At 33.5% G+C, this 13,217-nt stretch overlaps 1 protein-coding gene across 1 annotated transcript; it reads left to right on the top strand.

Annotated features, from left to right (window-relative positions):
- The first annotated feature begins 10,929 nt into the window (after positions 1–10,929).
- Positions 10,930–12,480, top strand: LOC133778981 (uncharacterized). The gene is made up of 2 exons (XM_062218989.1): positions 10,930–11,644; positions 11,750–12,480. Exons 1-2 carry the CDS (start codon positions 10,930–10,932, stop codon positions 12,478–12,480), a joined length of 1,446 nt encoding a protein of 481 aa, XP_062074973.1.
- The last annotated feature ends 737 nt before the right edge of the window (positions 12,481–13,217 follow it).

Genomic DNA, 13,217 nt, shown 5'->3' with positions numbered 1-13,217 from the left:
CTTAGTCACTTTGTTAGCAAGAATATCAATATTTTTTCAACACAATTGGATGAATAATGAAGAGAATGTATACAAAAAATACATACCTGATTGTAATGTTTTATTGAGATTAATTGTTTGAGCAACTATTTTCCAACACTTTCTTCCTTGATCTGATTTTTCTACAAAATTTAAGCACTGATTATAAGATTATTCATGCAGTTTTGATGAATTAATTTTTCCAAATTTTATTTTGATTTTTTTGGTTGCTTACCTATATTTGTCTTTATTTTCTCATAGATTGAATGTGTCTTACAATTTTCAACGTAGTTGTTGTTGTCTTTTGGTTATAAACATTTCTGCCCAAATAGAATGCCATTTTGTTGTTGTTTCTTTGTCAGATCGAGATCAGGTTGTAGTTGTGGTGTTGTTTTTAGATCGAGATTTGTTGTCATCATGGTGTTGCCTTTTAGGTATAGATCATTTGTAGTTGGGGTTGTTTCAGATTGAAATCCTCTGTAGTTTTGTTGTTGTTTCAGGTCGAGTTTGGCTTTTGTTTGAAATCGAAATCGCCTTGGGTCACCTAAGAGAGGTCTGATCTATGGTTTTGCTGTTGTTTTAGGTCGAATTTGGCTGTTGTTTCAGGTGGAAATTGTTGTGGGTGTCGCCTGAGAGAGGACGAGATTGCCGCTTGCGAGAGAGAGAGAGAAAGAGAGAGAAAACAAGTAGTATTTCTGTAATTTTGAACTTTTGTTCCGTACAAATGTAAAAAATTTCGTGCTACAGTAAAAATGATATTTTTTTATTAATTTTTGGCTATTACAGAAAAAATCCCTCTAAAATATTTCACTTTGGTTGCTTACGACACTGATAAGATACTGATTGGTTACTTTTTTTATACAAAAAAAATTATTTTTAGATCATTTTATTTCATATATTTTTTGGTTATCTCCAAAAGTTATTTGTAGACATCTTAATATACCAATTAATCATGTTTAGGTTGTGTTATGGCGTCTTAGTATTTAAGATACATTTTGGTAACCTTCAAGGTTATTTCAAAACTAATGAGTTGTCATATAGTATAATAAGTTACCATATAGATTATTAATGAAAATTAATTTAATATATTACACATTAATTTTTAAATGAAAACTCTTGATAGAATTTTTTTCACTCATGTAATTTATATGTCTTATTATTAATGATTATCTTACTTTAATTTCAAGCATATTTTAGAAACTAATTAGTTATTATATAGTATAAAAAAAATTGATCCTATAATTCCAAGTTACCATAAATTACTTATTAGAAAATGAAATTATTTAGTATACTACATAGTTACTTTTAAAAGCTACATTTTCGTTGCTTTTAAAATCATTTAAGATACCAATTGTTATCATTTGATATATGACTAAATTTTTGGGTATGACATAAAGTTAAAGCAACCAATTGACTTAGTGAGTTACCAAAAACAGTATTCTTATGATCGATTTAAAAGTTACCAAACAGTATTCTAAATAATGTATTTTAAAAAAACTTACTTGAAATGTTTCTAAAATAGCTTTAAAAAAATCTATTTATTGTTTTAGTTAATCATATTTTTACATGTGAATTATAGAGGTATACTAATTAGCCAAGCAAAAATAATAACAATAATAATAATAATAATAATAATAATAATAATAATAATAATAATAATAAACTTACAAATTACTTTAAAATCATAGCAAATAATGCACATTTTTAGGACTCTTTGATTTAACTTTTACTTAAATAAATTAAAAAACAGCTACAAAGTTACTTTTCATACATAATAAAATCTAGAGGAAATTACATTTTATATGAGATTTTTAATAGTGTGCAAAAATATGGCTTTTTTTTTTTTTTAAAAAGGTTAATTTATGACTTTTTTTTAAGCATTTTCACTTTTATGAGTTTATTTTCTCATATTTTTGTATAAAAGTTGGTTTATGCCATATTTTTACTCTTAATCAAGTTTTATTAATTTGAAAGGGTATGCTTGTAATTTGATTATTATTTTTTATATTAAAATTTTCTTTGGTTGTTTTGCAAATTATTTTTCTTTTTTTTTGTTTGTAATATGAATTGCGTTTATTATTTTTTATTTATTATAAATATTTTTTTCATTTTTTTAAGATTGTACGTTTATCTTTTTCAAATCCTGGGTAAGGTAACCAATTACTCTCCCATCTTCTTCTCTTCCCTCCCCAAGAATCCTAGCTGTCGTCAGCCTCTCATTGCCGACCCTCCACTTCGACCACCTCCTTGCATCACCTCGAAAATAGAAAAAATATTCAGATCTGAAAATGGTCGACAGCCGGGGCTGGGAGTCGCCTGGGTGCAACGAGGCTAGGGTGGAGCTTTCAGGTTCTTGGTTCTAGGCTTGGAGTGTTGGGTTAGAGGTCGGGTTGCAGAGGGGTGGCGATGGTTCTAGGGATCGACGACGGAGATGGAGATGATGATGGTGATTTGCGTCTAGGTGTGGGTTGCCGTGGGGATGGGCTCGGAGTTACGCTACAGAGGAGGTGCGAATATGCACTTGGGTTCGGATAGTGGGGCTCGGGCGGAGCTGGGGTCTTGAACGGAGGGTCGCCGTGTTGGATGTGGTAGCAAATGGGGTCGCAGGAGCTGGAGGGGGATTGCGTCAGCCCGAGCTAGAGGGGATGATGCGGCTGAGTTTTGGAAAGAGAATGAGTTTGTGTGGTTGAGTTGGGTTTGGAGAGAGAAAGAGTTTGTGTGGTCGAGGTTTGAGAGAGAGAAGAGTGGAATGCTAATTTTACAATAGTACTCCTATTTGGCTGATGTGTTTTAGTTTTAAATTTAACTTCTATATTTAGTTAGCTAGTAATTGTGTTTCCCATACTTTGTTTTTTTCTTTAATAAAAATTTCCATAGAAATTAGCAAAAGTATAATCCCTATATTTTTGCACAATGATGGCATAAAATCTATATTTTTTAAAAATTCCATTTTTTTTCTATTACAAATGAATTGAAATTTTTAACAATATGATAACTCTACAAAATAGAGTTATTTTACCACTTTTTATGTGCTAATTGTTGCTTAATTCTTGAGTTTTTAATTGATTTATTAAGTTTTAAAGTAATTTTGAATTTATTAGGTTTATTTTAATTTTATAGATTTTTGTGTATTTTTATAGTTATATTATTGTAAAATGTTATAGTTTAATTATTTAAAATTAATATTATTAAGTTAGGAGTAAAAAGATACAATTTTGAGCTTAAATGTTTAAGTAAATTAAATTTTAATTAATATTTTCATGGAACTTTCGTTGTATATTTTATTATTGAAAGTATTTAATTTTAATTTAATTTATGTTTGTTTTATATGGAATTTATTGTAATTTATTTGCTCTTGAAAATCAATAAAAATGAGGATAAAGAGTGACATTTTTGAGAAAAAAAGAAATGAAAAGCTGGCATTTTTGAAGACCACCAGGCCCAAAATTAAAGCCCAGATGGCCGGTCCAGTCCCCTGCCTCTCTTCTCACCCGCGCGCCAGGTGGCGGCATGTCTTCGCGCCACGCGTCCTCCACTCCCAACCGAAGCCTCCAGCCTTCAGCATACTCCTTTGGCTCACCTCACCAACGTCCTTCAGGTGACTCCAACAGAAGCACCACTTCGGCCCAATCTTCCTTGAGCATCAAGTTTTAAAACACCTCCTCAGCAAAGGCCCAACAGCTGCCTCTTGACACCCTACACGCCAGCACCCCACTTCAGCAGGCCCACCGAGCTCCAGAGGCCCAATCCGAAAACACCTCCTCAACCAAGCCTAGCATCATTTAACTACTCCACCTAGTGCATGACCAGCCATCACCAACACACCCAGCCGCCTGCCACAACCCACCAAGCCCCTTTTGTGTCCATTTTGAGTCCAACAAAAGTTCACTTTTGTACCCTTGTCCCCTTTGCCAAAAATACCACTTTTTATCCAAACTTTTCTACACATTTTACCCCAAAACATCATTATTACACCCTATAATTTACCTCTATTTGTCATATTATAATTAATTAAATTAATTTAATCAATTTAATTAATTTAAATTGATTATTTTAATACCATTTTTTGGCTATAAATAAGGGAGTTTAGTGTCAATTTTGGAGGAGGTTACCATACCAAAGTTTCTACACTTTCAAACCTCTCAATTCTCTTTATCTTCTTCTTCTTTTTGGTTATTTTCAATGTATTTTTAGAAGAACAATTTGGGGGTTCATCCTCCAAATTTTCCTATTTATGTTTATAATTTTTAGTTTGTATTTGCTATTCTAGTTATGTGTTTCTAATCTTTTTAAGATTATTAAGGTGATGATGAAACAATATGTAACTAGATAGTATTTATTTTGTATGTTGATTTCCCATTTTGTGCAACAAAGTTTATGGATTTTTCTTCTTCAAATATCTTCTTTCATCTTAAATATCATGTATTTTGGATTATTGGCTCATATTTACACTCTGTTCTTCATTAGTGCAAAAACATAATATTCTTTGTGTAAGATGTGTCATTAAATTGTACACATCCATGCTTAGAACAAAAATATTATGTTTTTCCTTATAAATAATGTTCATTGATTTATTTGTTATTTCATTAGATTGATATACACTAAATGCTTTGAAATTATAAATTTTAAAAGTGAAGATAAATCCTATATTTTTATGAAAACTTGTGCTTAAATAGAATATCTAGTTTGAATAAGTGATGGTTTGATCAATTTCTACTATTACTAAAACTTGGGAATCAATGTACTTTTAAATATTATTGAACTTATATTTTTGTGGATTCTATTATCTTAATAATCTTTCTTTTACCATCTTAATTTTTACTTTTAATTTATGTTTATATATTTGTCTTTAATATCTTTATTATTGTCTTTTATTTTATTTTCATTATACAAAACTCTCATCAATCTTTGGAGCTAGGTTAGAATTTGTTAATTTTGATTTAAAATAGTTTTCTTTTCGATTTTAGACAACTCCTTTGGGTTCGATCACGTGCTTACACGAACACTATATTCCATATACGATTCGTGCGCTTGCGAGTTATAAATATTTAAAACATACCCGTTTTGGGTCCATCAAGTTTTTGGCGCCGTTGCCGGGGAGTTGCAAGAGAAAATAAACGAAATTTATCTCAAGGTTAGTGAATTCTTCTACTAGTTATTTTAATTTTTGCACTTAAAAAAAAACTAAAATATATATATATATTTATATAAAATCTAAAAAATATATATATAAAAATAAAAGTTGGGACGGTTCTACCACCCATAAAAAAAATACTTATATTTCTATATTTTTTTTTTTAGTTGATGGCACTTGTGCCTCCTATCTATCTTTTTAATTTTTATAGTTGACGACACTTGTGCCTCCTATCTATCCTTTTAATTTTTATAGTTGATGGCACTTGTGCCTCCTAATTTTTTTATAATTTTGTTGTAATTTATCTTGTTGTTATTTTTTTATTTTTGCAAGTTGCTAGTTGATGTCAATTTTGCCTCCTAGTATTTTATTTTATGTTTTAGTTGATGGCACTTGTGCCTCCTAATTTTTACCTTAATTTTGTTATGGTTGATGGCATGCTATGCCTCCCTACTCTTGCCTAATTTTTTATAATCTCACTTAATTTTATCTTATTTTTTTGTGTCTTTTTTATCATATTATCGTGTAATTGTTCAATATCTTAACATTATTTTTGCTCTCTTAATTTTATTTTATTTTTCTTTTTACCTTAATTGTCATTTAAAAAAAATTAGTTTGTCATTTAGTTTATCATATGGATCATTTTAATTATAGTTGGAATTCTGAGTACAACTATTATGAGCAATCAAATTTAAATTATGGAGAAACTAATGATATGCATGATTATGGTGAATCCTTTGATATCTCATTTGCCCCCACCTATAATCCAAAATTTTCATGGAGCCATACCCAATCTCCAATGAATCAAGAGCATGAATTCAACATGTCTAATCCAAGTCATGCCCAGTCTGACCTATCATATCCCATTGAACAAGAAACGAGCCCATCTTTAGAGGATACCCTACAACAGTTCATGCAATCAACCTACCAAATCTTACTAGCCCGGTCTCAGTCAATCTAAAAAATTGAGACAATAGTAGGACAACTTGCAACTGTTATAGAGTCATAAAAACAAGTTTACCCCAACCAACCCATTCCCAATCCAAATAGTCAAATTGAAAATGAAAAGGAGAATGAAGTTGTTGAGGAACTTGTAATATGCATCCAACCCCCTAATGAAACAAAAGAGTTGGATGAAATAATTTTCGAGGCTCATGAGGAAAATGAAAAAGATATAATTATATCTCAAGAGCCCATAATTGAATAAAATTGTATATTTACTCAAAATGAAAAGGAGCCTAATATAGATATGCAATTTTCGTATTTTATTGATATTCTATTAAAATTGCATATTTCTAACTTGCTTAGCATAAGTCAAATTTGTGATCAAGGTTATACTGTTAACTTTGATAAAGAGAATTTTTTTGTTTTAAACAAGAATGGTGAAAATGTTATTGAAGGTTTTAGATCTAATGACAATTGCTATACTCTTTTGCCTTCTATTATGTGTCAATCTGTTGTAAGTAATAACACTGATGTGTGGCATGCTAAACTTGGTCACATAAATTTTAAAACTTTGAAAAAATTGTCACATGCTGGGATTGTTCGTGGTTTACCTAAGCTAGGTAAAGAATCTGATGGTAAGTGCAAGAGTTGTCAACTTTGTAAGCAATTAAAAATTACACATAAAAGTGTTTCTGACATAAACACTTCGAAAGTTTTAGAATTGCTTCACATGGATCTTATGGGTCCAATTCAAATTGAGAGTTTAAATGGGAAAAGATATATTTATGTTTGTGTGGATGATTTTTCAAGATATACTTGGGTGGATTTCTTGAAAGAAAAATCTGATACTTTTGATGCATTTAAAACTCTTTGCTTAAAATTAAAAGTTGAAAAAGATTGCGACATTGGAAAAATTGTTCGTATAAGAAGTGATCATGGTAAAGAGTTAGAGAATTCTATCTATGATGATTTTTGTAAGTCTGCAGGTATTTCTCATGAGTTTTCAGCTCCCAAAACTCCTCAACAGAATGGAGTAGTAGAAAGGAAAAATCGCACTCTTCAAGAAATGGCTAGAGTGATGCTAAATAGCAAAAAATTGACCAAACGGTTATGGGCAGAAGCAATTAACACTGCTTGCTATATCATAAACCGTGTTTTTCTCCGTCCAGGTACATCTAAAACATCTTATGAAATTTGGAAAGGTAAGAAACCAAGTGTGGCTTATTTTCATGTTTTTTGATGTGTTTGTTACATTTTGAGAGATAGAGAAAATCTTGGTAAGTTTGATGCTAAGAGTGATGAAGGTGCTTTTATTGGATACTCCACTAACAGTAGGGCTTATCGTGTGTATAACATGAGAACCCAAACTGTAATGGAGTCGGCTAACGTTGTTATTGATGATGCCAGGGATTTTTCTGAGTTTTCTACTGAGGAAGAAATTGATAGGTTTATTGATGAACTTACTAAAAAACATGAGGAAGCTTCTGTCAGTGGTACTATTGTTGCAACGTTTGGTCCATCTGTTCCAACAGATCACGAATCCAATGAAATAGATTCTGGACAGACAAAAAAGAAATTTCCAGATATTGTTTCAGATGAAGTCCAGAAGGAGCCATCAACCAGAGTTAAATTAAATCATCCAGCAGATTTAATACTTGGAAATCCAAAAGACAGTATGGTCACAAGAAGAAGGTTTAGTAATGTTGTTCAATTTGTTTGTTTCTTTTCTTTACTTAAGCCTAAAAATGTGAAAGAAGCTTTAACTGGTGAAAATTGGATTAAAGCTATGTAGGAGGAATTAGAACAATATTTTAGAAACAAAGTGTGGATTCTTGTGCCAAGACCATTGTATACCAATATTATTGGTACAAAATGGATTTTCAAGAATAAATCTGATGAATTTGGTACAATTGTGCGAAATAAAGCAAGATTAGTGGCACAAGGGTACACACAAGTGGAAGGAATAGACTTTGATGAAACATTTGCACTTGTTGCAAGACTTGAATCAATTAGATTATTATTGTCTATTGCTTGTTTGATTGGTTTCAGGTTGTTCCAAATGGATGTCAAATCCGCATTTCTCAATGGGATCTTGAATGAAGAGGTATATGTTGAACAACCCAAAGGGTTTGAAGATCCCCATGCACCTGATCATATTTACAAATTGGTGAAAGCTCTTTATGGTTTAAAGCAAGCCCCTCGGGCTTGGTATGAGAGACTCACTCAATTTCTTGTTTCTCATGGATACAAAAGAGGTGGAGTAGATAAAACTTTATTTATCAAAAATATTAAATCTAACATAATTATTGCTCAGATTTATGTTGATGATATTGTGTTTGGTTCTACTTCTGACAATGAGGTGCAGGTATTTGTGAAACAAATTAAAGAAGAATTTGAAATGAGCATGGTGGGAGAATTGACCTATTTCTTAGGTTTGCAAGTCAAACAGTTAGATGAAGGCACATTTGTTTCTCAAAGCAAATATGCTAAGAACTTGGTGAAAAAGTTTGGACTTGAAAGTTCAAAGATTGCCAAAACACCAATGGGAACGACTGTGAAGCTATCCAAAGATGAAAATGGTGTCAAAGTTGATCCTACACTGTATAGGAGCATGATTGGTAGTCTTCTTTATCTCACTGCTAGTAGACCTGATTTGAGTTATAGTGTTGGGGTGTGTGCTAGGTACCAAGGAAATCCCATGGAGTCTCATGTTGCAGCTGTCAAAAGAATCATTTGATATGTCCATGAGACTGTTCATTACGGTATTTGGTATTCAAAAGAAACTAACTCTAATCTAGTGTGTTTTAGTGATGCTGATTGGGCAGGTAACACTGATGACAGAAAAAGCACTAGTGGAGACTGTTTCTACTTGGGAAATAATCTAGTCTCTTGGCCCAGCAAGAAATAGAATTCTATTTCTCTCTCAACAACTGAGGCCAAATACATTGCAGCAGGAAGTTGTTGTGCACAACTTTTGTGGATGAAGCAAATGATGATGGATTATGGGTTTGATCTTGACATTTTAACTATCTTTTGTGATAATACAAGTGCAATTAATATTTCAAAAATCCTGTGCAACATCCACGTACTAAACATATTGATATTCTTCATCATTTCATAAGAGAATTAGTTGAAAATAAAGTTCTTGTCCTGGAATATATTGAAACACATAAACAGATTGCTGATATTTTCACTAAAGCTCTTAAATCGGTTCGCTTTGATTTCCTCCGAAAATCTTTGGGGGTTTGTTATCTTTAAATTTCCTTGTTCTTGTGTTGTTACTCTTGATCAAATGTGTGTTGTTTATGTTTAAGAAAATTGTCAATTAATTTGAAAATTTTGTTGTGTGTCAAGCTAGATAATCTGACTTGTGTTTATGAGCTTTTAGTTGTATATTCTTGAGAGAAAAATAATCAAATCGCCCTAGGCATATTCTAGTCAATCAATCAATGTTTAATGTTTGAGCTTCCTTTTGTGTAGCATTGTTTCAAGCTCCTGGGCAAGAATAGAGCTACCTACATCAGTGTGTGAAAGCCGTCTTTTGAGTAAGTTGGAACTTTATAATTTGGAGTTATAAAGAGGATTCGCTACCATAGAAAAGAGCTACCACTGGTGTAGTGTGATAACGTCTTCATGGGTTACAATTATTTACAATTTCGAAAAAGACTTATTTGTCATTGGGAAATGTTCCCTTGCATACACTGTCACACACTTATGCTTGAAACTATGCAAGAAAAATTGTCCACAGTTTATAAAAAAAAATGTGTGTAAGACTCATACATGTTGTTTGATTCGCTTAAGAATATGTGTTTGTGACTGAATTGTGCATTATTTCTCTCGAATATTCTTTCTAATTTTTCCATTTTGAAAAGTGTTCTTATCCATGTTATACACTAACACTTATTTTCAGTTGCTTGATTCTATTTTTTTCAGAATGACACTCATTGATCAAAGCAGTTTTTTTTTTGGTTGGGTTTATTTTTGTGCATTTTTTATATAAAAAAATAAATATTTGATTGACAAGGAAATTAATGGTGGACCGAATCTTTGTGGCAATTATGTGAAATTGTGCATTTATTTTGTGTGATTTAATATATTCTTTGTCCCCAAGGAATTTATTTTGTCCACTTACTCTATTTGGAATACCATGATTTGTCTCTTTATTGTCTTTTACTTTGTTGCCTTTTTTAGCATTTTAAAAATATATATGGGAAAGATCACATCTGATCGTGTAGGAGTAGATTTTGTATTCTTGTCTTTTTTGTTCTCCTTAATTGTCTCTTTTCATTTAAAATGGGGGGGGGGGGAGATCAATAGGAAGATCGTGTGGGGTTTTTGGTTACCTTTTTAGTGTTGGCGGTCTCTATTTATTTTATTTCCTTAAATATATATATATAAAAAAGGTAAGTTTTCTCTCTGGCCTTGTGTAATCGGTTTGTTTTTTTTTTTTTTAAATAAAAAAGGGGAAGCTTCTTTTTGCCGTGTGTGTCTTAAATGGGAAAGTCTTTGTCTTTGAAAAGCTTTTCACCTACCTACTTTCTCACTCACCCACAATCCCTCTAAGTCTCTTCTTCTTCTTAATTTTGTTCTCTCGTTGCTTTTGTGAGTGTTTGTTGATTTTTAGAGAAAGAACAATGGTGAAAACTCGTGGAGCTTCCTCTAAGAGGACCCCTGCTACTCAATCCTGAAAGCTCACTGCTCAGCCCTCTCCGTCGCCTCCTCCGCCTGTGTCAACGGCGCCTCCACCTGCTCCAACACTTGTGGCATCTGTTGGGAGAAGTACCAAATCCAAGGCATGCAAGAGGATGATCTCTCTCTCCACTGAACACCCCATGGTGTTTCCAGATATCTCGGCTGATATTGTCGACGACGCACCACAATCTGAAGTGGTGGTGCCCTCTCGAGCCAAGAACCAATCTTATTTTCCGATTGAATCGTCTTTGGCAGCTAGGGAAAAATCTAAGTCTGTTTCATCTTCTTCCAAACCTGCTGCTGCTGGGTTACTCAAGCTGCCCATGAAGCCGAGCCAGTCCAAGAAGACCTCTTCGGCTCCAAAAAGAAAGTTGGTGTTGGGCTCGTCTTCATCCCCCTTGACTACTGCCAAGAAAAGATTGAAGGCTCATCCCCCTTCTCCATCTTCCTCTGAATCTGAACCTGAGGAAGAGAAATTTGAGTCTGAAGAAGCCCATGATACCACCATATCTGATGAATCTGTTCCTGACAATGCTGAATCAGAGGCTGAGTCTGATGAGCCAGAAAAAGAAGACGTTGTCCCTACTGAACAAAAGGACGATTTTGACACAGAGCTAGTTGCATCTCCATTGTCGTCCAAGGCTAAAGGTAAGAGACCTATCTCTGATTCTACACCATCTCAAGGACTCTCAGGTGTTAATTTCAAACTGTATTCTCCTACTTTTTGTTATAATGACAATGCTTGTGATATGGTTCTCTATGCTCAAAGGAAAATTCTCATTGAGAAAAATTATGTCTTGAGTGATCATCGTCCTTATGGTGGGCTAACTATGCTTCATGATCGAAAATGGACAGGTTCTTTAGTTAAATTTACTAGTTTTGTGGATAGAATAGTCAAGGAATTCTATGCAAATATTACTAATGAAATTATTGATCCTTAAGCTCATCTGTATTGTAAAGTGTATGTTAGGGGTCATTGGTTCTCTTTTTCTCCACAAGATATTGCAAAGGCTTTGCATCTTCCTCTTGATGTTGAGAATGATGATGATCTTGACTCTCTTGATAAGGATGAGGTCATCACTGAACTAGTGGGACAAAAAATGGTATGGCCACCTAATACAGTCATCTCGGTTACCAATATCACCAACACTTATGTTGTTCTCCATAAGTTTGCCACAACGAATTGGAAATCGACTTCTCATACTGCAACTATCTCATTTGACATGGCTTCCTTTTTGTACAAAGTGGGGACCAGAATTGGTATAGACTTGGCTATGTTTATCTATGATCAAATCATTGGATTTCTAAAAGGTAATAAGAGAAACTTGAATCTTCCTTTTCCTCAAGTGATTTATAAAGTGTTGAGTAAGCAGAAAAAATATCTCAAGCAAGATCAAGAAGATTTGGTGGCTCCCACTACTATTGCTTCGTACAAAGCATCTGCTTCAACTACTGAAGTTGTTGATGCTCCATCATCCAAGAAAGCCAGGCCTCAATCCCTGAATTTTGCCTCAGATGACATTCCTCCTGAATCCTCATCAGTTCCCACAGGTTCAGGAACTGTTGCGGCAGAACTAGCTGCTGTTCGAGCCTCTCTTGATTCTTTAGCTGCTCGAGTGATGCCAGTTGATGGACTGCAATGTTTTGTTTTGGATGTTGTTAAAGCCTTGTCCAAGGATCCAGCGGTTTAGTTTTCCTTGTTTTTATGTCTTTTGTTTTAAGAACATTGATACTTCCTTTTGTCTTAGGATTATTGTTTTTATTTTTGCATTATGTTTCTTTGGCTTTGTAACGCCCTAAACTCCAGGGACCGTTACGGTGTGCCTTGTAAACAGTGCTAAAGTCGCTAATCGAGTTATTTGGCCAAAATCGTGTAACTAAGTATGATTAGTGGTTTAGGGATTAAAATTTTTGGTTAAGATATAACGTTTCATTAGAACGTTTAATATATACATTGGGATCCCAAAATATAATTTCAGAGTCTACTACAAGAAAATATTTACAACAGGCCGATCTAAGCGGCAAAACAGGGTTAAACCCTAGTTCCCCTTCAAACCTCGGCCATGGTGGTCGAGCAGCTGCATATGTACACATCATCACCTAAGCTCTCCAACTCAAGGATGGTCCAGCTTTCTTTTGCCTTTACCTGCACCACATAGCACCTGTGAGCCGAAGCCCAGCAAGAAAACTTAATATGCTCATGAACAGTAATAATATGTCATCAAATCGTAAGGCACACTCCTAACAGATATAGCCCTAATCAAGCATGCAAACATATTCATGTAACAATGGGTATCCAGGATAAAGAATCCTGCCCTCCTGAGTGGATGACTATCAAGTCAGTCTCAATCAGATAAGTGATTCACACTGGTGGTTTCGGTAACCATGTCGGGCTGATAGCCCTGAATAAAAGAGTGACAGTGGTACA

Source organism: Humulus lupulus, chromosome 5 (genome assembly GCF_963169125.1).
Source record: "Humulus lupulus chromosome 5, drHumLupu1.1, whole genome shotgun sequence".
Classification (NCBI taxonomy): Eukaryota; Viridiplantae; Streptophyta; class Magnoliopsida; order Rosales; family Cannabaceae; genus Humulus; species Humulus lupulus.
This window is presented reverse-complemented; position numbering and strand designations above follow the sequence as displayed.

Excerpts from the sequence above, each read along its gene's own strand:
- LOC133778981 (XM_062218989.1), top strand. The coding sequence starts at position 10,930 with ATGGTGTTTCCAGATATCTCGGCTGATATTGTCGACGACGCACCACAA. Across the intron at positions 11,645-11,749 it reads TCATGATCGAAAATGGACAG|TGTATGTTAGGGGTCATTGG; the intron begins GTTCTTTAGTTA and ends TGTATTGTAAAG.